At 35.9% G+C, this 25,053-nt stretch overlaps 1 protein-coding gene across 3 annotated transcripts in view; it reads right to left on the bottom strand.

Annotated features, from left to right (window-relative positions):
• The window catches only part of LOC129293484 (uncharacterized), a 92,712-nt gene that overhangs the window by 55,537 nt on the left and 12,122 nt on the right, over window positions 1-25,053 (bottom strand). For all 3 annotated transcript variants that reach the window (XR_008589167.1, XM_054931482.1, XM_054931483.1), the window contains exons 8-17: window positions 24,240-24,484; window positions 23,923-24,114; window positions 21,469-21,536; window positions 21,247-21,364; window positions 18,977-19,060; window positions 17,552-17,647; window positions 17,305-17,406; window positions 17,033-17,101; window positions 3,118-3,213; window positions 1,720-1,827 (exon numbers count right to left, since the gene is read on the bottom strand). Coding sequence is in view for 2 of the 3 variants with exons in the window: in XM_054931482.1 (XP_054787457.1) it covers window positions 1,720-1,827; window positions 3,118-3,213; window positions 17,033-17,101; window positions 17,305-17,406; window positions 17,552-17,647; window positions 18,977-19,060; window positions 21,247-21,364; window positions 21,469-21,536; window positions 23,923-24,114; window positions 24,240-24,484 (1,178 nt within the window). In the remaining variant the exon portion in view is untranslated. The remainder of the gene's footprint in view (window positions 1-1,719; window positions 1,828-3,117; window positions 3,214-17,032; window positions 17,102-17,304; window positions 17,407-17,551; window positions 17,648-18,976; window positions 19,061-21,246; window positions 21,365-21,468; window positions 21,537-23,922; window positions 24,115-24,239; window positions 24,485-25,053) is intronic.

Genomic DNA, 25,053 nt, shown 5'->3' with positions numbered 1-25,053 from the left:
CCATGACCGATTCGATTCATGGCTAGTAAGCTTATTTCACTAGCTTTACCATTATAGAGCAGGTGCTTATATTGTCTCGTTTAGCATGAATTATGGACAAGCCAAAAGACAAGTTCCCAGTTCAACCAGTTGAACTAGTTAGTCCAATTCGATTTTCAAAACAGTGCTCTTCATCTCTTCTTTTTAGGTAGTTATTGAAAATTTCTTCACACTTCTCTAAACTCTAAATTTCTTCATCATTTATTGGCCAGCCAAATTTCACCTTGCTCTCATGCAAGAGAGACTAGTGGAAACCCACTAATATTTTCAAATCACATTATGCTGCAAAAACAACAATAAGCTAGTCAATTATTTTAGGAAACAAATAATGGGGAGGTTCCAAGGCTGACCAAAGCTGGTGAAGAAGTCAAAGGTGGCTTGCTTGCAAAAATCAAAATTGATGACTATGTTAATGTCTAGATACGCTTGAGATTGATGATGAAATTGTCTTATTCAAAATTAATTATGATACTAGAAGTAATAGAGAACTATACTGATGTTGTTCTCTATTACTTGTAAAAACTAATTGATGACTATGTTGTCTTCTTCAAAATTAATCATGATACTAGAAGAAATAGAGAACTATAGTGATGCAAAGTCAAGCTTACCCATAACTAAATTGCAAATCAAATGCAAGGTAATGAGTCACTAATATGTAATCATAACAAACATAAGCGATGGGAAAGGACATTGTAAAAGTTAGTTACACGTGAGATATCAAGCCTGCAAAAATAGATTCCAGCTTGTAATTCAGATTGTGTTGTGATATGAATGAGAATATTCAGTTCCTATTCAAATTAATCTCCTCTATCCTCTTCTGCTCTTCTCTTCTCCAAACCTCTCTTCTCCCCTCTATCTCTCTTTCTCTCTCTATTTCCCTCTCTTATCTCTCTTTCCAAATTATAAACATCCATTAGTTACATTACAATCATAGATATCATCAAGACAAAGGAAGGTTTTGAGAACACAATTTGTTTCTTCTTTGGAAACAACCATCTACCCAACAAAGGCATCCTTTTGCACACAAATTTCAATCTCCCTAAGGTCAAGCATAGTGCAATTCAAAAGTCTGCTCTCAAAATGGATTTGATTGAAGACATAATTTCAATTCAGGGTTGTACGCCTTGACTTTATCCTTCTCAAAGCTGTCTTCTTGATTGGAGAATTGCTCTAATTCCACGTTCTAAATTTTCCCAAGGCAAAGTGTATTCTTCTCCTCAAGCTTTAATAACAAATTGTCAGGAGGTTGCCAAAGAATGGTGAATGTGTTCTCACCCACGTCTAGTCTACAACTCATTAAATTCTATTGCTAATTTCACTAGTTGCTCTTACACAATGTTTCCCACTTCCCTAATGTCTATAGGCAGTAATTTCAATACTTTCATAATCATGTTGAATTGAAATTCTATAGAACCTCCATCTTGTGGAATAAAGCTTGCTTAGATACTAATTAATACATTTCAATTTACAAATATATCCAGGTGTAAATAGATGTCCTAACAAACTTCAATAGACTATCAACTAACCCTTAATTCTCTTGTGACATATAAGGTCAAGTTATCAAGGATCTTCGTTATCAAGTTATCAATAGACTTCGTATAACAAGCATATAAGCATCATATTAAAAAAATATTAATAATAAAATGAATTAACAGCAGTTAATGTGCTCAAAAGCAAAACCTCTGCTAATTGGATGAAAGCCTTTTCCCATTCGATTGCTTTCCCATTTTCATCTCCAATTTCAGCAATTGCATTGTTGACTGGGTAGGTAATCACAAATGCAGAGGCCTAAAATAGGGTAATTAATGAAAGATTAGCACATAGATAGATAGCTAAGATCAAGGTTTTCAAAATAGAGCTGGCCACTGAACCCATTGAAGTACTAGTTCAAGGATTAATAGTTGGACCATAGTCAAATCATGGTAAGACTCAGTCATGATTAATTTAATAAATTTTAAAATGAAAAAATGACAACTATAGACCCAGTGAAGACATTAATTACAATTGAAGACCTTGAATTATTAAAATGTTATGAAAAAGCCATGGCCTTTATTTGCAATTAAAAGACCTCTAGTTATTGAAATAGCCAACAGAAAGCCACTTATGAATTTAGAGAAAATTAGTTGTGAATTTAAGGAATGACACTTATGAATCCACACAAAGACAGTTGTAAATAGATAAATAGTCTCACAAATTTATGGATCGTCACTTGCAAATTTAAGGTTAACCACTTTTGAATTTTAGAAAAGTTACTTGGAAATTAATAGAAAGTCAATTGTGAAAGGATATTCAAAGACAGGAAAAAGTCCCTAAATCTTAGATTTACAATTAAGATTATTCATATCCATTCACAATTAACATTCCATAAATTTACAAGTGACCTTCCTTAAATTCATAATTGATTGAACCTAAATCACAAGTGACAATGCATAAATTCATGAGACTATTTGTTCATTCAAAACTAACTTTCAATAAATTCAAAGGTGAAAATCCTTAAATTTACAAATGACGATGCATAAATTCATAAAAATATCTATAATATCTATCCATTCACAATTGATATTTCATTGATTCACAACTGAATTTGAGTTTTTGATTATCATTAATGCCTTCACAAGGTCCGTAACTATCATTTTCCCGTTTAAATTTTATATGTTAAATATAATATTGAAGATAACATTTTATAGAAAATTATTTAATAAAAATAAATTTTTAGGATGAGTTTATTTTGGTGTTTTTATTATTAAATATCATTTTATTAGTGAATAAAAATTGGAAGACAAGAAGGTGAGAGGTTGCCTTTACTTCAATTTAGCAAAAATGTTATCATATATCTAAAATGTGCAAATATACATAAAATATAGATTAGAAACATGATTTAATTTTTTTAGAAATTAAAAAAAAAATATGACCAATTCAAATCAGTTCACTTGTTTTAACGGTTTCTCAATCAGTTCTAGACTGGTTCCCAATTTTTCCCTCAATACCAGCCTAGACATTAGATTGGTTCAACCAGTTAAATTGGTTAGTCTAAACCAATTTTTTAAACATTGACTAAGACAAAAATAAAGATCTTACCTCAGAAAAATTGTTTGCAGAAAACCCTCCCAATGCGGTGGTTGGGTCAAGAGGAGCTTTAAAAGCGCTAAAGCATGTTTCTGATGAAGTGTAATGCTAAAAATAAAAAAATTTAAGACAATCAAAGTCAATATATAATATGAAGTTGGACAATATAAAAACAAGAAATTAAAAACGAAATCTCATTGCTGGCCTACACAAGGTAATATATAAATTCAATAATATTCTTTAACAAAAATTAATACGGCACAAAAATACTTAAGGAACATTAGTAGAACTCGATGGTTTCTTACTTTTATTGATGACCACACCATTACAACATGGACTTATTAGGAGACCTTTGTGTTGATAGCCAAGTTCAACACTATCAAAGTCATACAATCAACTGATGCCAATCTTGATTGACCTCTTCACCAATTTGAAGTGGAGAAAGGATTTTTAAAGAGAACTTGGAAGATGACGTACACATAAAGATATGTCCTGAAGTTAAAATCAATTTCAAGATAACAAGGTGTGCAAATACTCTATGGCCTTAAATAGTCACCTAGAGTTTCGTTTGACCAATTTGCAAGGCCTATTGTCAAGGGCAATAAGATCAAAGATTGTTCCGATGTACAAAATTCGCTTATGGTTTCAAGGACAAGGATTTTTAGACCATAAGTATAAAAAAAAATACTACTGTTCCGATGTAGAAACCAAGTTGTTCAGAAAATGATGCTTAATAAAGAGTTTTATCATGGCATTCCCGTGATCCAAATCTACTTCCTACACATCAATCTTATGAAACCTATTATGGTAGTTTCAAATATACAATAAAGACATTAGATGCTACTATGATGTTTTCCCAATCTTGTTAACCAAATGCATCAGGGCATGGACATTACAAGTTACAACCAACATGAGCAAGATCAAGTCCCTTAGAATGAACTCAGCTATTGAATGCCCACCACATCTTCAACCAAAGATGTAGAAAATCGATGGGAAAACTTTATCATAATGACTCTTATCAATCTTCCGTCTAATGTCAATCATATTCAAGATCAAGTTCTTGAAGGCTCAACTATCCCCAATATTGGTGTTCGCACAAGCCATGTGCACATTTCCTAAAGTAATTTAACCATTCTAGAGATGACAAATATAATGCTTTGGCTTCACTTCCCAAGAATAATGATAAATGGAATCATGGAGGAGGAAGTGAGTTTGGAAACATCCTCAATGAAATCACTCCAATAAGCAAGAGTATACACAAGACTGTCGTTGGCCTCTTCATGATCATACACCCCTAAGCTTGCCTCACCCTCAGGCCCAAACCAATTCCATCTTCCAGTGTCGCATGCTCATCTTCTAAGCACCATAAGCTCTATCCAAGCACGATATCGATGAACATAGGCACAAGAGCCTTTCCTATTGGAGTGGCGATCACTATAGCAGCACCCATAAATGTCACAATTCCCCAATTTACGCACTGATTGTGGAAGATGACCCTAAAGCATTTGAAGATGCGCGAGAAGACATTGAACCTGGGGAACCTACTGGGATTATTAACACTATAAAGGGGAAGGAAGGAATCTCTACCTTATGCCTGTTAGGACATGTGAAATGCCAAAAGATAGTAAGTTTGATTGACACGAGAAGCACTCATAACATGCATGATTCAAAAATGGCTAGACAACTTCACTTGCCAATTCATGAGAAGCAAGGCATTCGCAACATTATAGCCTTATCGATAGTTATAGGCTCTCTTAGATTCTTTCACAGATGTCTTTGTAGAATCCTCTACTCTTTCCCCTTCCTGTGCATTTAACCATGCTATTCCTCTCAAAGTGAATCACCCATTTCTTGTAAGCCTTATCGATACAGCCCTATTCAGAAGTTTTGAGATTGAGAAGAAAGTACAGCAAATGCATGATAATAGGGTCATTCGGGAAAGCAATAGTTCTTTTGCAACACCTATTGTTTTAGTTTAGAAAAAAGATGGGGCATGGCATTTTTGTGTTGACTATAGAGAATTAAATAAAGCCACTATCAAGAACAAATTCCCAATTCCAATTATAGAGGAGCTTTTAGATGAGCTTACAGGATCTCAATTTTTCTTTAAGTTGGATTTACAAGCTAGGTACCATCAGATCCATATGAGTGAAGCAGACATTGCCAAAACAACCTTTCACACTTATGAAGGCATAATATGAGTTTATGGTGATGCCGTTTGGCTTAACCAACACTCCTACTACAATTCAAGGTCTTATAAACAAGGTTTCAAGCCCTTCTTACGAAAATTCATTCTAGTTTTTTTTTTTTTAATGATATTCTTGTTTATAGCAAAGATTGGCCAACTCACTTGGCACATTTGAAGGCACCTTTGTTACTCTTGCAGAAGCGTCAACTCTTTGCTAAGAACTCCCAAGTGCACTTTTGCTACCTACCAAATTGATTATCTTGGTGATGTCATTATAGTAAATAGGGTACAAGAAAATCCGAAGCTGGACACCATTGTGGGGTTTTCTTGGCCCCACAGGGCATTACCAACGCTCCATCAAGGGTTATGGTTTTATTAGCAGCCCCTTAACTTTGTTGTTAAAGAAGAATGAGCAATTTGTTTGGTCTCCACAAGCTCAGGCAACATTTGAGTACCTTAAGAAAGCCATGACTTCCCCTTCAGTGCTTGCTCTTCCAAATTTTGGTGAGACCTTTATGATCAAGATAGATGCTTCATGACATGGCTTGGGCACAATTTTATCCCAAAATGGTCATCCTTTGGCTTTTACTGGTAAGGCCCTTTCTACTAGCAAGAGACATTTACCTGCTTATAAGGGTGAATTATTGGCTATTGTTTTTGCTGACAAGCAGTGGCGCTCATACCTTTAGGGGCATAAATTCATCATCACAACAGACCATTTGCCTTTGAAACACCTTTTAGAGTAGCGTGACTTAAGCCAAGAGCAATATGAGTAGCTTCATAAGTTGTGGGGACTAGATTATGAAACAGTTTACCTTAGGGGTTGCAATAATACAATAGCTAACACTCTTTCTAGGTGCTCTAGTAGAGATTGCTTAGCTATTTCAATGCTTATTATATGAAAGAGTAAGAGATCTTAGGTTCTTGATGACCAATTATAGCATCTCATTATGGATCTCAAAAATGATCCTTTGTTAAATTCTAAGTACACTTGGGAACATCAATTGCTAAAAAAGAAGGGTAAACTAGTGGTAGCGGCTGATCGTGCACTTTGAGAGGATTTGCTCTAATTTTTTCATCCTAATGGCATTGGTGGACGTTCAAGTATGACTCCAACTTATAAAAGGCTAGCTTCTTTCTTTTACTGGAAAGGAGAGGAGAGGAACGTTTGCAATTATGTGTGTCAATGCACAACTTGTCAAAGCTTCAAGCTTGAGTTAGTAGCTTCACCAGGGCTTCTTCAACCGTTACCTATACCCAAACATGTTTGGTCTAAGCTCTCTATAGACTTTATTAGTGGCCTTCCCAAGTCTTAGTCTAAGACCACTATTTTGGTAGTAGTTGATCGCCCATCAAAGGCTTTGAAACATCTTTTTACTACTGTGCAAGTTGCTAATTTGTTCATGGATAATGTTCTCAAGTTGCATGGCTTTCCTAAGTCCATTGTTTCGAACCAAAATCCAATCTTTTGTGGTAAGTTTTCGAAGGAACTCACAAGGTTGCATGGGGTTAGACTGCACTTTTCTTCCGCTTATCACCCTTAAACCGATGGCCAAACTGAGGTGCTTAATCGCTGCTGGGAGTGCTACTTCTATTGCATGAATGGTGACTTCCCACAACAATGGGTTAAGTGACTTCCTCTATTTGAGTTGTGGTATAATGCCACTTATCGCTCTTTGATTGGGATGTTTTTCTTCATTCTACCATGCCACAAGTTGATGATCAGGACCAATTTATGTTAGAACCAGAACAAAATTAAGGATTGGAAGATTGTTAAGCACAATAACTTGCCTGTGACTCAAGTGCTAATTCGTTAGAGTTTTTCCCAACCTGAAGATGCCACGTGGGAAGACCTTTCAGCTATTAAGCAACAATTCCCTCAATTCAATGTGGACACACCCGCTACAACTTCCATCCTTAAGGAGAAAGATGTTTTTCAAGGGGGAGTATTGTTACATCTTACTGATACACAAGGCTCTCGTCTTTTTATGCTATTTGCTACTACTTTTATATTTTATATATGTTGCTGAATTCTACTTAGTTATTGACAGTGTAAGACCTTTACCTTTTAAGGCATGTGTCTAGGTTGAAGGGTATACACTATGTCTTAACCTCTATCAATTTTTGTGAAATGAATTTGCCTCTTCTACTCTTCTCCTTCTTCTTCCTCTTCTCTCTTGGATCTTCTTAACCTCAAAGGTATACACTATGTCTTAACACTTGCCTAGTTGACTCTCTTGGATCACGGGTCCATGCAAGTGCCACCAATCATATGCTGAGTAACAAGAGCCTTCTTTCTTATCTTTGTAATTTTGTCTCTTCTTCTCTTGTTACTTCGGCTAATGGTTCTAAGATTGTTTCTAAAGCCACCATACAGGTAATTATTACACCTTCCATAACCTTGAATTCAATCCTTAGTGTCCCTAAATGTCCCTTTAACCTTATTTCCCATTGTAAGCTAACTTACTCTCAATTGTTTTGTTAACCTTAAAGGCAAATATGTTCCTTTACAAGATCAAAGCAAAGGTTAGACGACTAGCATAGGGCTTAAGCCACATGGGACTTTATCATTTTCCATCTACCATATCACTATTCTAGTTCACAATCATTTAGGTAATCTTAGCCTCCACAAAAGATGGTTCCTTCTATCTACTTTGAAATCACTTGAATGTGAGTCATGTCAACATCATAAACAAGCTCATGCTGTGTTGCCAAATGATAAGATCCCAAGAATAGGTAGAGAGAAAAGGAAGGAAAAGTAAGTGTTAAAATATGAAATCAAAATCTAACTTCACAAATTAATAAAGATAAACAAAAATTGCTATTAGAATATGAGTAAGGATCTTAAACTCATACAACTAATAAAGCCCAAGGAGAATCTCCAATGATAAGAACAAATATAAATTTTATTTCCAAATGACTTATACATGATGCGATCCTCATTATTTACAAACAAAAAATGACTTATGACTCTGAAAAAACTCCTATTAATCCATAACTCAAATAATGGAGAACAACTACCTGACAAATAAATAAATAAAATTACTAACTTAATCTGAAAGTACCATGATCCACTACTCCTGAACCTGTGGACCACTCAACAAAACAGAAAAATAACTTAAATAATATTATTAAATAGAAAATATATAAAATAGCTTAATATTTATTCCTACTATTTCTCTAACTTCCCACATCACCTATTATCCCACAATAATCGGTATTCCAACACCAAATCATGCCAATAATCGAGCTGTGTCCCCCTTCGAATTCGTCTGTTTTGAATGTTTGGGGTCAATGTTGTTTTTTATCCAATTCTCATTTTTAATTTTTTACAGCCTTCAATGCCATTCTAAGGTCTTCCCTATTTTTCAATCCTTTTGTGCTAAAGTTATTCATTACCTCTATTATTACCTTGCAAAGTGACAATGCACGTGAATATACTCACATCTTTAGTCTTCACTATGGTGATGCCTTTTCTCCAGTTACCAAAACCACTTCTATTTGGTTTCTACTCTATAATGCTGCCATGCATCATTAGCCTCTTTATCACCTTGAAAAAAAAGAATGTGATGGATACCTAAGTGAGATGGAGAACCCTACCCCAAAAGCTAGATGTTGAAGTGGGAGAACCACCCCACTTATATATCCCATTGAGCATCCCATACTACTTAATGCGAGACTTGATATCTCATACTATCAAGTCTCCATCAATTGGCCCTCCATGGAAAGCCGATGTCCCAACGGCTGCACTCCATAACACTTAACTCGGTCTCCTTCCGGTTAGAACCCTTTGTGGGTAACCCTTTCCAGAACCGCCGACAACGAGGCTCTAATACTAATTGATGGGTACCTAAGTGCAATAGGGAACCCTACCCCAAAAGCGAGCTGTTGAAGTGAGAGAATCCCCCAACTTATATACCCCATTGAGCATCCCATACTACTCAATGTGGAACTTGGTATCCCATATTACCAAGTGTCCATCAGAATGCCTTTCTTCGTGAGGTAGATAGGTTCTTTTATGATACAGATTAGCATGTGAATCTTATTCTCTTATTCTCTCTATATATAGCCTTGTACTTCCATTTTCAAATCAATCAAAATGAAATAAAATAGTATTTTGGTCTTTGTATCAAAACCCCCTTCACTTTCAAGTATACATAGATGCTGATTAGGTAGGGTCTATATAGCTAACAGAAGATCCATCACTATGTACTACACATGTGGGGTAACCGGTAACATGGAAAAGCAAGAGACTACTTATGGGAATTTGTGAAGGACTGAGGATCAAGAGACTACTTGATGACCTAAAGCTTCCTTCCAAGGCCCTATGGAAGTATTATGCTATATGAAGGCCACCATTGACATAGTGAGGAATATAATTCACCATAATAGGACCAATCACATAGAACTGGACAGAAACTACACTAAAAACACAAAAAAGCTGAACTCGGGATAGTTTAACCACAACATGTCTCCTGTATGTATCAAGTAACCTTAATATGCTGAACATCCACTAACTAGCTTGACGAGGAGTGTTGACTATACCAAATGCAAAGTTTTGTTTAACTTTTATATAACCTCGCAGTTATCTTTTATTCTTTCCAAAATTAGCTGCTAAGATATTGTGTTTTGATAAGCTTGGGAGAATCCCCTGTTTTTTGAATCTCTCTGTTATTTATATAAAATGCTAAGATTGAATTTCAGATCACATGAGCCAAAAAAAAAAAAAGATGATCTTTCTGGCCTTGCTCATCTATAAAATGCTGCAACAACAACAACAACAACAAGCCTTTATCTATAAAATGCTGCAATGAGAAATAAAGATTAAATAGGTGGGACAAGGTGAATATAACAATTAAGAAAAGAATGTGGTTAGTAGCGTGAGAAGCATGCCATCAATTCATGGACATGGGGGATATTTACCAAATACAAACCATAAGCAGGAATAAGCTAAAAGAAGAACCTATTGCTGATTTAAGAGTGTAGCAAATGCTGGTGGGAAGGCTCATATCTAACTCTCACTTGGTTAAACATGACATACCCAATTGTGTGATCAGTTAATTCATGCATAACCCCAGAGAGCCTCATCTTCAAGAAATTCTGTGGTTGAATAAGTTATTGCAACCATTTAATAATTAATATTTACTCCCTAATTTGTGGGGATAGTAATCGAGTAGGACAGATTTTGTTTGTATTGATGTTATTTCCTATTTGTACAGACTCCAACTTCTCCCTATCGTGTATATATTTGTATACATTTGTGAATAAGATATCAAATCATTCTTACCCACATGGTATCAAAGCCGGCCATCCATACATCTTTCGGTGACGAGTCTAATTCTCACAGCGATGGCACCTCAGACAAGTTGAGTTCCACACAATGGTCAAAAATCGATTCCAAAATGGTTCATCACATTTATTGATGACCACACCAAACATTGTTGGATTTATTTGTTATGGGACAAAAGTGAGGTTACCTCTGTCTTTGTTGAGTTCCACACAATGGTCAGAACTCAATTCCAAACCTCAATTCAAATTCTTCATAACGATAATGGCAATGAGTACTTCAATAATGCGCTAGGCTCTTTACTAAAAAGTGCTAGCATTTTCCACAAAGACACATGCCCAAATAGCCCCCAACAAAATGGGATTGCTGGACAGAAAAACAAACACCTTGAAGTTTCCCATGCATTAATGTTCAAGTATAATGTTCCAAATTTTTTCTAGGGCAATGCTATTCTCACAGCCACATATCTCATCAATTATATGCCCAATCGTGTCCTTTCATTCTCCAACCCACTAGCAAAACTCAAGAGTCTTTCAGCAATTCTTACCTCAATTCATCTCTATCACCTGAGGTCTTTGGTTGCCAAGCCTTTGTTCACCTCCATAACACACCCAAACTCAACCCTCATGCAGTCACATGCATCTTCCTTGGCTATTCATCTACACAAAGGTGTTAAAGACAAAAGGCTACCAACAATGCCTCCCTAATCATACTATGTTAATCAAGATTGATAGAGGTAAGAGGTGCATCCTCATAGTATATGTTGATGATATAATTATCACAAGAGATCATGAGGATGAAATCATCAAGGTGAATGGAGCCCTTGGCAAAGATTTTGAAGTTAAAGATCTCAGGAAGTTATAATATTTCCTAGGGATGGAAGTGACATGATCAAAGCAAGGAATCCATGTGTCACAACAAAAATGTGTTGGATGTGCTAACAGACACAAGAATGTTAGGTTGTAGATCTATTGACACCCTTATTGTAGTAAAGAAAAAGAAGCTCGCTAAGAAGAAGAACGAGGATGGGGAAGACTCAGAAGAAGAAAATGCAAGTGATGAAGATGAGGAAGAAGTTAGTGGGAATAATGAACCTGTTGACAAAAAGAGATATCAAAAACTTGTAGGGAAACTCATTTACCTCTCCCACATAAGACCTGATGTAACACATGCAATTAGTGTGGCAAGTTAGTACATGTGCAATTTGAGAAAGAAACACATGGAAGCAGTATATAGAATTCTGACATATCTCAAAGGAACACCTAATAAGGGGTTACTCTTCTCAAAAACAAACCAAAGAAATCAACACAGATGCTGATTGGGGGGGAACACATCTAGAAAGGAGGTCTACCTCAGGTGGCTGCTCATTTGTATAGGCAAATCTAGTCAATTGGAAAAGCCAAAAGTAGAGAGTGGTTTTTAAGAGTAGCGTTGAATCTGAACTAAGACCATTGGCTGAAGGAATCATGGAAGAATTACGGTTAAGGTGAGTAAAGGATGAGATACAAGTCCAAGTGGAGTTTCCACAAAAACTCTATTGTGATAACAAGGCTGCCATCAACATGGCATTGAACCTGGTCCAACATGAAGGACCTAAGCATATAGAGATTGATAGACACTTCATCAAAGAGAAAGTCGGAGAAGGAACTGTTTGCATAATCTATCTACCCACTACACTTCAAGCTGTTGATGTCTTAACAAAGGACCTTTTTGGACCATCATTTTACAGCTGTATAAGCAAGTGAGACATGATTAACATATATGATCTAACTTGGGGGAGTGTGGTTGACCGACTTATTGTAAATATTTAATAACTAATATTTACTTCCTAATTTCTTAGGATAGAAATTGGGTAGGACAGGGATTTTATTTGTATTGATTTTATTTCCTATTTGTAGAAGATACAACTTCTCCCTATCATGTATATATTTGTATACATCTATGAATAAGATATCATATCATTCTTACCCACAAGTTTACCGGTACTTCACTTCTTAAAAGGTAATCTAAGGAAATTTTTTTTTTCGTGGGGGGGGGGGGGTTTTATTCAAGAGAAACAACACTCACCCCTAGAACCAGCAATTAGTTGATGTACAAATAAAAGGGCTGAACATTTCAAGTTTCTATAATTTGGTATCCATGCTAGGAATGTAAGACATCTATTCCTCAACTTGAGGGGGTTTCCAAAGAATTATGCATAAAAATATCTGTAAATATTTAGTAATTAATCATAGATAGGATCAGTTTGATCATGTAGGATCAATTATAATAATGGAGAGATTAGCTAGCAATTTAGTTCCCTAATTTTCCCCCTGCACATTCACATATAAATATGTAGCATTCATTGTCATTATTAGGCTTTATTAGCATTTATTAGGTTTTACCTCACTTGATGTGTATATATAGCTTCAATTTGTACATTCGAAAACATATGAATAAGAAATATACTTTTTCTCTCTCAAAATTCCATATGGTATCAGCATCAAGCTCAAAAAAATTTAAATTAGGTTAGTTCTGGAGTGGCTAGAATGAGATTTTCTGAACAGTATGTGAGGGCGTTTGTGTAGACAATGGTGGAGCTAATTTTGAATCTCACCGCCACCCTAGACGTACTCAGGAGGCTCCAAACGGCGAAACACAAGATGACAATGGCGAACGGCAGCGCGTGTGGACCACACGTGCCACCCCTGCGAACTGCATCAACAAGCTTTTGGCGACACGTGGAGGCTCCATTCAAGACGCGATCTTCTCAGACGACGACGATGCACTCTCTGGCTAGATCCAGCACAATCCAGTGTACGAGTACATCGTTTTCGAACCATATCAGGTTGTATGGTGTTGTTACCAAAACTTGATTGCAATTTGCTTTCAATCAGTCAATTGACCAGGCAGTCAAATTGTTTTGCTAAATTTCTCCCGTCTCATTATGTGTTTCAGGACCTATCATCTAGTGCGACAATCGGCAGTGCCAAGGAATACGAGGGGCTCTATTATTTAGAGGTCATCACTTGAGTGGATAACTCACCTATTGTTGGTAATTTTGTGTCTACCTCTAACTTTGATAATTTTATGTTATGGCATAAGAGGATGGGTCATCTTAATTTTCATTATCATCAACGAGTGTTTCCAACCTTATGCACCAACCCGAATTATAGTGAAATCCAGTATGAGGTGTGTGAACTTGCCAAACACCATCAAGCTTCCTTTCCCAAAGCCAAATACATACCCACTAAGCCTTTCACAATCATTCATAGTGACCTGTGGGGCCCATCTCATACTCCAAACCGTACCCAAACAAAATGGTTCATTTCCTTTATTGACGACCATACTCGTATTTGTTGGGTTTATCTTTTAAAGAACAAGTCTGAGGCGGCATGCACATTCATGAGTTTCTTCACCATGATCAAAAACCAATTCAATACCAGCATTCAAGTCTTACACACTGATAATGATACGGAGTAGTTTAACCAGTCTTTGAATCATTTCCTCCAAAATCACGGTATTATCCATACAAGTACTTGTGCCCATACCCTTCAACAAAATGGGATTGCAGATAGGAAAAATAGACATATCCTTGAAGTTGCAAGAGCACTTATATTCACTTGCAATGTGCCAAAATTTTATTGGGGGGATGCCATTTTAATCGCGACCTATCTAATCAATCGAATGCCCAGTCGAATCTTATCCTTTGAAACTCCTCTCCAAAATTACAAAGTGTTTTCCCTACATCCCACATTGAAACGAAACTTTCACTTCGAGTATTTGGTTGCATGACCTTTGTTCATATCCACCAAAACAGTAAACTCAAACCTTGAGCTATCAAGTGCATCTTTCTTGGCTATTCTCCCACTCAAAAAAGATACAAATATTTTGATCCTATTTCTAAACGCACCCTTGTAAGCCTTAATGTTACCTTCCATGAACAAACTCCCTTTTATTCCAATTCTTCAATTCAAGGGGAGACTATAGGTGAATCTCATACTTGAGAACTAGCACCTTACACAGAATATGTGCTTCTTGAGCCCTCACCTAAACCATTACCCTTACCATCTTTTCCGTCGAACAACCCACCTTCACCAACCTCTTCTCTTATACCAAAGTTTGGGGAAAACAAGAAAACAAAGGGAGATGAGAAAGACCACAAGGGGAAGAGTTATTGGTTTACACTCAAAAGAAGAAATCAAAAGATAGTGAGCAACTTGTATCTGAGGCACCAAGAGAGTCAGACCCAAAGGTAGTTTTTGAAGCTAAAGTACCAAGGATTGATCCATCTAGTAAGCCAAATGATTCAGAACAAAGGAAGTGAATCTGCTAAACTTGATCTTCCTGTTGCTCCCCGGAAACAACCTCGAACTTGTACTTCACATCCAATTCAAAAGCATGTATCATACAAGGCTTTCTCTCCCGGTTACCAGACCTTCATCACTAATTTGGATAAAGTTGTTATTCCTAACAACATCCAAGAGGCACTGGAAATACCAGAATGGAGAAATGAAGTTACGGAGGAAATGAGAGCTTTGGAGAAAAATAGAACATGGGAGATTGTTGAGAGACCTAAAAGTAAGAAACTAGTTAGTTGCAAGTGGGTCTTTACCCCAAAGTATAAGGCTGATAGTAAACTTGACAAGTTAAAGGCATAATTAGTAGCAAAGGGTTTCACCCAGACATATGGTATAAACTACAACGAGACATTTGCGCTAGTGGCAAAACTAAACACTATCAGAATTCTATTGTCAGTAGCAACCAATCTTGAATGGCAACTTCATCAACTAGATACGAAGAATGCCTTTCTAAATGGAGAATTGAAGGAAGAAGTCTACATGACTCTACCTCTGGGATTTGATAGAGGCAAAAGTGACAAAGTATGCTGGCTGAAAAAAATCCCTATATGGCTTGAAATAGTCACCTAAAGCTTGATTTGACAGGTTCTCAAGGGTCCTGAAGTTATAAGGTTACAAACAAGGATTATCAGATCATAAAATGTTTGTTAAGGCTGAAGGAGCTAAGAAGTGCATCCTTATTGTGTATGTAGACGATATAATTCTTACAGGAGATCATGTTGAGGAAATAGCAAGGACAAATCATTGGTAAGGAATTTGAAGTCAAAAATCTCGGGAACTTGAAGTATTTTCTTGGGATGGAAGTTGCAAGGTCAAAACGAGACATATATGTATCTTAGAGGAAGTACGTACTTGATCTTCTCAAGGAAACTAGCATGTTAGTTTGTAAACCTAACAAAACTCCTATTATGGTCTTAAGAAAGAAGAAGCCTGAGAAAAACAATAAGGAGGAGTTAGAAGGAGATGACAACTTTGATAATGAGGTTGAAAAAGAAGAAGATAATGAAAAAGAAGAAACGGTTGATAAAGACAGATATCAAAGATTAGTTGGAAAGTTGATTTATCTATCCTATACAAGGCCAGATATTGCATGTGCTGTCAGTGTAGCAAGTCAATACATGTGTGATCCAAGGAAGAAACACTTGGAAGCTGTATACAAGATTCTCAGATACCTTAAAGGTATACTTGGTAAGGGATTGCTATTCAAGAAGCATGATCAGAGGACGATTGAGATATATACAGATGCAGACTTGGGGGGGACCTATAAAGACAAGAGATCCACCTTTGCATATTGCTTGTTTGTGTAGGGAAACCTAGCGACTTGGAAAAGTCAAAAACAAAAAATTGTATCCAGAAGCAGTGCTGAATCAGAATGGAGAGCATTAGCTCAAGGAATCACAGAAGAACTATGGATAAGAAGAGTCATGGAAGAAATACAGGTAAGAATTGATCCACCAACGAAGTTGTATTGTGACAACAAGGCTGCCATAAGCATGGCATTGAATCCTATACAACACAAGAGATCTAAGCATGTTGAAGTGGATAGGTATTTTATCAGAGAGAAAGTAGAGGAAAGCATTGTATGTTTGACATACCTACCTACCACGTTACAAGCTACTGATGTGCTCACCAAACGACTACCTATGCCTGCCTTTGAGAGTTGTATAAGCAAGTTGGACATGATTAATATCTATGATCCAACTTGAGGGGGAGTGTGGGAATATTGTGTCATTATTGTGAATAATTAGCATTCATTGTCATTATTAGGCTTTATTAGCATTTATTAGGTTTTACCCTACTTGATGTGTATATATAGCTTCAGTTTGTACATTAGAAAACATATGAATGAGAAATATACTTTTTCTCTCTCAAAATTCCACATGTACCCATTTGTTTCAGCAATACAAGCAATTATTACTTCTTTCATATCTTCAAATCATGCCCTCACAATACTATTGTCCTTAGGAGTTGTATGCGTGGACTACAAGCAAGCCTTCCCATTCACCATTTCTTTAAATTAATCAGAAATTTGAACAAATACATAAAATAAAAATGCTCAGAAAATAGTAAGATTTATAATCAAACTAAGTGAATCAAGTTAGTGAGGTTTACCTGAAAACAATACTCAGCATGCTCAACACCTCCATAGTTATCATAATTCTCAGGGTCCATTTGAAAATACTATCAGAATCAAATAAAAGAGGAAAGACAGGACAACAAAAGAAGACATCAGAATTATGCACAAGCACAATAGTGCCATGAAAAGGTGTCAAACAAGAAAATCCTACTGATTGTACTTGACAAACACAATAGAAGCCATACAAATACATGCAACACAAAATTCAAAACCACAGGACAATCATTTCCGAATATGGATGTCAGACCTGCAGAATGCTTTGGGTCGCACAGTCCTGGCCTAAAGGCTTCAAGCAAATGTCACCAAGAGATATCAATGAACCAGAATAATTAACACGAATTTCATCGACCTGCCAGAATAATTAATCAACAAATATGTTACCTAAAAAAATAATCAACAAATACTATGTAATATGAAGGTTTGGCAAAGTATAAAAAAGATTCACTCAGTTCATGTCAATTAGCAAGTAAAAAAGGAATGAAAGATGAAAATACCTTTTCCTGTATCTCAAAAAGTAATTCAATGTTTTCCTCGGTTATGATACTTGGTGGCTTACCATTCTTAGACACAGGGATTGTTGCAATCACTAACTGTAATATAAGCCAAAAAAAAAGTACTCCAAATGTGATTTCAAATATAATGTATAACATCAAAATAAAGGAAATTAAATTAACTCAACAGAAAATAAGGGAATAATGGTTTGAAGTGACATTTAAACCAAACATGATTGCACAGATCGAACAAACTTTCTGGAACCAACAGAAAATTTACAAAACCCAAAAAAACAAAAAATGGCATAACCATGTGGTTCAGAAAATGAAAAGGAACAGCGAAAAATAACAAACCCACTGAAGTTTAATTACAAAACAATAATCATCAGCTGCCAAAATAAAAACAAACATGACCAAACTTGTGAGAAAAACCAAAATCTTTCGAGAGAATGTCCTCCTTATTCTGATACTCAAGTCTGCCCCGGGGGCGGTTGCCCAGCTGAAGGAAATAAGCCATTATGTAGTTGTGTCAGTTATGCTAGCATACTCTGTTATGTTAGTTATATCATTAAAACATGGTAGGACTGTTGTCTGTACCCACTCTTAGAACAACCAATACGGATTACTTCCTGTGATTCTCTCATCTCCACACAAAGAAATAGTAGAGGAAATATAGCACCATTTATGACACAAAACTGACCTAATAAAGATATTTGACTCAAAAATAGGAAAGAAACTATTATGGCTTTAAGAAGATGCACTCCCATCATTGATGAGGTGCTGATGAGGCGATTCCATCACAAAGGGGAGCAAGCAACTAGGGTTTTAATGCTACAATACCAAGAGATAGGCTAAAAATTTAAATATATCCTATCCTAAAAGCAGCAAATATAGAAGCAGAATGCATTCAACAATACCATAAATTAATACACAACATCAGCCAATAAAATGAAAAATGGATCAAAAAGTCAAAGAAAGAATAGTGCATTGAACACACTTTTTAAACATGATCTTAGAATTTGACTTCTTTTTTTTTTTTTTTTGGTTCTCCCAAGCACGGAGAGTCCCTTCTCTAAGTTTTCTCGGATCCTGAAATAATAAACACTTTTTTGTTTTCTGAAGTAATCCATACTTCTCAAAATAGAACTTGAACATTCCATACTACCTTAAGGGTCGAACATAAACATTCAATAGCAATATAAATATTAAGAAAAGCTTGCCACATATAGAGTTTTCATTTTGTACAGAAAAAGGTTTTGACAAATTTTTATACCCTTTCTCAAGTAGATGACCAAACATCAGCAACAACACGACATGCAAACATTCCACAGTATCCTAATAATAATAAAAAGCAATCTTATCTCACTAAGTAGGGCCAGCAACATAGTATCCTAACAAAGTAAACAAAATTATATGTGATGTGAAAACCTGCTCAATTCTATAGAACGGGGCAAGGTGACTGTCAAAAAACTGTTTCTCTTCTGCTGCCTTGCTCGCAGGACCAACCCATAACTGCAATCAAACGAAGATGAAGTTTAAAGAGGATTAAAAACAATCAACAAAACCAATAGTAAAGAAAAGGAGATCATATCTATAAAAATTTCAAGTGATAATAATAACAATTGTACAACAACATTCCTAGCTTTCAGGGTAATAAAAGATGAATCATTGCAGCAAAGAATGTGAGTGAGTCCGTGATAAAAGCAGATTAGATAGAAGAATAGAGATGGCACTTATTCACAGAGCCTCTAAGAAATTGTCAAGGGTCGAGTAGCTCAAAAACTTCAACTATTAAGAGCAGTCATGTTGAAATCGTGCATTTATCGTAAACAGTCAAATAATTATTCAGGTATTATTAGGGGCATGGTATCTATGATTTGACCACCATAATTTTAGGGATTAGAAACTGATCATAGGATATTAAATTTTTCTAATTCTCTGTCCAGTCATCAGCCCTGATAATGTGTATATTATATCATTCTTGTATGGCACTCTAATAAGAGAAAAAAACAGTTTATTTTTGCTATTGCCATTACTTCTCTACACTGTTTTTCTTAGCACGAACTACAAGGTATCAAAGCCAATGTAGTATTACAATTTTTAACAAGCAGTAGCTTGACAACCAGTCACTAGCAAGAAAGGAGTCAAACCATGTTGCAAGTGTAATCCCTTCAATTACAGCTTCTAGCACTGATGAGTCCTCCATTGCATATCCTAGTATAGATAGATCCTTTCAAATGGAGACACAGAAGCTGGATGGGATGAACTATACAGAGTTGGTCTAGGCAAAGAGATTTACTGCAAATGGACTTCAAGGAAAATGTGGCTTCTGACCAAAGACTCCCAACCACCATAGACTACAGACATTGCTGCTCCAAGGCAATGGAAGACCAAAAACGCGCTCAGCCAATGTTAAGGGACCACAGCTGACTTATTCCAGCAAGCCACGTCAGAAAAAGAATTAGTTTCCTACTTATTATTTTTCATCATTTATTTAGCAGCACGTTGAGAGAAATAAGGACCCTTAGGGTGTTATGGATTCTAACATGCAAGTTGTTATTTGTTTACTGTTGGAGATTTTCTAGGCATATCCTGATTTATTCAGTTGTGATTCACACACACACATATATATATATATCCTAGCTACCTTCAAAGAAGGATATTATTGAGTAATCAAAATTATTTTCTTTCAATTGGAGATTCTCCTATTGTTGGCTGTTGAGAGATATTATGAGTGAGATTCATGCTTATTTATTTCTTAACAGAATTTGTTTGGGTACTTATCAGCCTGAACCTGGCTTTGGCATCAAATTTGGCCTCATATGTCAATCCTTTGAACTTGAAAACTGTAGATGCTTAGGGTTTGCCTCTTATGACAAATGTTCTATCAAACTCAACCCAAGAGTATCCTGGTCAAATGATGCCACCTCATCATTACTGTTTGGAAAGCCAGAGTGACCCAGCTAGCACATGAAACCATGATCAGATGAGGAAGATATTGGAAATTCTATCCACATTACAAGCATCGAGCAAGTTTCCCAAAATGATTCCCCCTAGTTCTTTAGTTCAAAAAATGTAATTTCCTACAAGCCTAAAAAACCACTAGCACTAAAACCCCTTAGACTATTGATTTGGGAGGATCCTATCACATGACAAACTCCTATCAGTTCTCGTCTTATAACCCTTTTGGTTACCAGTAATTGAACTGGGAACCTCTAGGTCAAGACCAAAGATTTAGGCCAGACCACAAGGACCAGTAACCACGGAAAGAAAATTGACGCTGAGAAAATTTGCTAGGGTTAAGGGATTGCTAATCCCTTAATTCTAAGCCTGTTCCTATTGAACTTAGTACGAAACACAATAATTACATTAATTATAATAATTACGAAATATCTAACATTAATAAATAGTCATGAAAAGACAGTCATCAACAGATAAAAATACCTGATAACTGTAACTACCTTGGTCACCCTAATGAGAATATAAATAAGAGAAACAAGAGATATCACTGCGTATCATACAATAAGAAGTTTACAACAAATTGAGCATTTATTTTCACAACCTAACCAAACATGTCTAAAAGGAATTTTAGAAGACGATATAACAACAAAACAGCCCATTAAAGAAAAGTAAGCACCACAAAAAAAAAATCTTTACATTAAATCACAAAAATAAATCTGACTTGCTAATTGAGATACCTTCTCAGGCTGGGTTTCAACCTTAAAACGAAGCAGACCCAGACAAAGCAAAAGAACAATTGCTAATGAAGAACAAAGAACAACAGTGGGATTTCTCGCAGTCCATCTTCCATAACTCCTGGATCCAAAAGCAAAATTTTACTCGGCAGAGAAAAAATATAGGAAAGAACCAAAAAAAGGTGAGGGGAAAAACAAAAACTAGCAAGTACTAAAATTTCTCACCTATAAAACCTGGACATATATCCTTGAACAAGGGAGAGTTGTTTTTCATCACTTGCATGAAGACCTGCCTGTTAAACAATAAGAAGTCAAGACAAAAAAAAATATACATACAACATTACAATATGGAAATAAAAGAAGTTCTGTAATAAACCAACATGTATATTTAATGTTATTCCAATGGGTCGCAACCCATTGCTGCCACCAAAGCAGAAAGGAGACATAAGGGAGTGGCAAAAGGGCAGAAAAGATGGACTACTGGTTCAAAAGAAAGCACAAAGGTTATGGACCAGAAAAGACAGTAAAAGTTGTTGACAGATTATATAGAGGGGGGAACTTAGGCTATGAATCTGAAAAATGGGGGAAAAAATTGGCCAGACCTTGGAGAGAGCCAATCTCTTGAAAGTTGGCAAATATGTTGTCTCCATGACAATTTATCTTTATTGTGGCATGTGTGTTTGTGTAGTAAATACTTAAGTTCTTTTGTTCTTCTTATGTGCTGGTGTTATGAAACTGCATTCCATTTCTTCAGTTGTCAAGTCATTTGTAGTATTTGTGTTGTTCAATATCCTGCAGCAAGGGTATACCAATTGCATTTGCATCATTTTGTACCTTGTTGCTGTATTTCTGTGTTATTTAGAGCATTATAAGGGGAAAAAAATAAGAAGGAAGGGAGAGAAGAAAAAATTTGGCCAGGCCTTAAAGGAGAGAGCCAACCCCTCAAAAGTTGGCAAACCTGTTATCTTCTTGATGATTCACCTATGTATTGTGGCATGTGTGTTTGTGTAGTTCTTTTGTAGTATCTGAGTTGTTTAGTGTCCTGTATTTCATCTGCTTCATTTCGTAGTCGTTGCCGTATTTCTGTTCTTTTCTGGGTGTAATAGGGTTATTGGGTTGGATCCTCAAAGTCAGTATAAATAATATCTATTAAGTGAAATGGTAAAACTCCACTTTCATCATATGGTTTGATTTCAGATTATATTGTCCTGAGTTCAGTGAGAAAACTTCACAAGTCTCTAACATATTCAAATTAATGTTAGGTCTACGTCCCAACTAAAAGAAAAAGGTCTAGTCTAACCCCTAACCAACTTAGCAAATTTTGAACACATGTTTTTCACAATATAAGTAACAAGAAATCATCAACAATGGTTGGCTTGAGTGGAAAGAACTCGATTCCCCTACGCAAGTTCATGGTTTGAACCTTGTAGATGGAAAAACTTAGCTGGGAGAGTTGCCTCCAATTAGGCCCAACAATACTTAAATCCAACTTAGTAGTACCGGATCACAAATAAATGTATCCAAAATAATAATAATAACAACATTTGGAAGTCCAATCTGCAAAGTTGAAGTTCAGGAAATGTGTGCCAATAAGAAAATGAAAAAATAGCAACACAAGATTTGAAAATGTACAAGTCAAGGCAGAAAATACAGTTTGTCACTTCCCCTTGTCGTTTAATTTTATCTCCTTATTTTTATTTGTGGGATTTAGCAACTAAGGGAGGTATTTGCAGAAATATAGGTAAGAAGAGAATGATTCTGAAATGAAGAACCTCTTTTATTTCATGTATTGAGAATACACTGAAACTGGTACACATATACAAGAAAGAATAGCAACAAGAAAGCAGAAATCAAGCAAGAAATCTGTCGCTTCTAATTGCAGAATATTTTCCCCCATAAACTCTAGTAGTAATTTTCCAAAATATATAGCTGACCCTGGAGCAATTAATCCTCAAACATCAGGGTTTCCCACAGTATTTGATTTATTTGTGCCAATAAACTGTACAAGGGTGATTTGTATATCTAATCCCCAAGACAATGGGCCAAGTAATATGCCCTAATAGCCTAATATCTGCCCGGATAATTGTCTTATTATTTACAATAATTCAATAACTACAAAGATTCCTAGAGTATTTTTCTGCCTTGCCAATTACATTTTGCGTAGCACCTTTTTATTGATCAAAATAACTAGCAAACCAAGGCCAGGACCGGGGATTCTTTACATCTTTAGGTTAGCATAAAAATTATTGATCAAAAAATAAGCATACTGATAAACATACACCCTGTATCACAAATTTTATACATCAGTGTTCCCCATACTCATGCTCCACAGTCCGGCTTACCACATACTAGGCAAAACCAAGACACTTGAGTGTCTATCCACTTAAAGAAAGTGTTTTCATTTTCTTAATAATTAATTCATACAATAATAATTAATAATTAATAATTATATATATAACAGGTTCCACAAACCAGATCTAGAGACGCTCATGATGTCAAAAAGTAGAAATCCCATAATTTTGAAAGTAAAGCTAAAAAAGGAACGCATGAGAAAGTCATAATTCCAAGACTCTAGAACCAGCAATTGAAAGCTAAGTCTAAGCAAATTGAAATCTTTCTTCAGGATCTCAAACACAGATTGACATCAAAACAATTTTGCATTAATAAAACAGAACATACCGCTATAAGATTGTTTCCATCCTTTTGAAGATTATTGATATTGCGTTCATTAGCACCCATATCACTCAACAATGGTTCTGCATCGGAGCCAAGTCTCCCTCTTTCTCTTGTCCCTTGAAACCAGACCCATCCAAACAACACAGTAACCAATGCAACATAAAATATTACCAATGAAAATTCCAAGCATCGGACCTGCAGATACCATTGAACAGAAACTAAATTCACAACAGGCATCTAATGGAAAACAGCACAGTCAATAAGTCAACTAATCATGCGTTCCACTAAATCATTAGACCATTAATGTTTACTGTTTAAACCTTTAAGGATCCAAATCTGACAGTGCAGGGCTCTTTTTTAGGGGGAACAGGTTCAGGACCAGAGCACACAGGAGACGAAGGGCAATCACCACAAGAGCAGCCCAGTGAAGTGTCAGTACATGAATAGACAGATGCATTCATAGGTTCCATTGGAGATGAGTCAGGAACAGCTGTCTTGAAAGTTATAGAATAAGGTGAACCAGGACCTCCAGGAGGTACTTTTTGACCAATAAATTCAAACCATTCTGGCATTAACCAAAAAAAAAAACATTTAAAAAAGGATGCAACTAAAACCAAAAGAAAAAAGAAAGATCTGCTATTAAAATGATGTTGAGAGGTGTCAAATCAAAACACAACTAAGACCATCACCTGCAAAGGCAATGATATAATTCAAGGAATTGATGCCATGTCTATACATTAAATCCTAACAACAAGGGTCAAAAGAATCTCTTTTCTGATGATTCAAATGGTAAGTTTACACAAGGTATTCATACAAAAAGAGAGAAGCTACCTTGAAAAGAGAAATAAATGCTTTGAGGTAGATTATAAGACGACGATGACGACAAGCCCGATCCCACTAAGTAGAGTCGACTACATCGATTGCACAACACTATTATGCTCTATCATTAACCAAGCTTTTAGGAATATTGTTAATTAAAAAGTCTTGCTTAACAACTTCCATAAGTGTTCTCTTTGGTTTTTCTCTACCCCTCTTTACAAGGCTCATAATTATCTATTTTACTCTCCTAACCAATGGTCCCATGGCCTTCTCTATGCATGTCTATCTCAAACGACTTTCTACCATTCTCTCCTT

Source organism: Prosopis cineraria, unplaced genomic scaffold (genome assembly GCF_029017545.1).
Source record: "Prosopis cineraria cultivar Desert tree isolate PC_DT_omini unplaced genomic scaffold, ASM2901754v1 PC14, whole genome shotgun sequence".
Classification (NCBI taxonomy): Eukaryota; Viridiplantae; Streptophyta; class Magnoliopsida; order Fabales; family Fabaceae; genus Prosopis; species Prosopis cineraria.
Note: the sequence above shows the minus strand (reverse complement) of the source record. Positions and strands in the feature narration are given on the sequence as shown.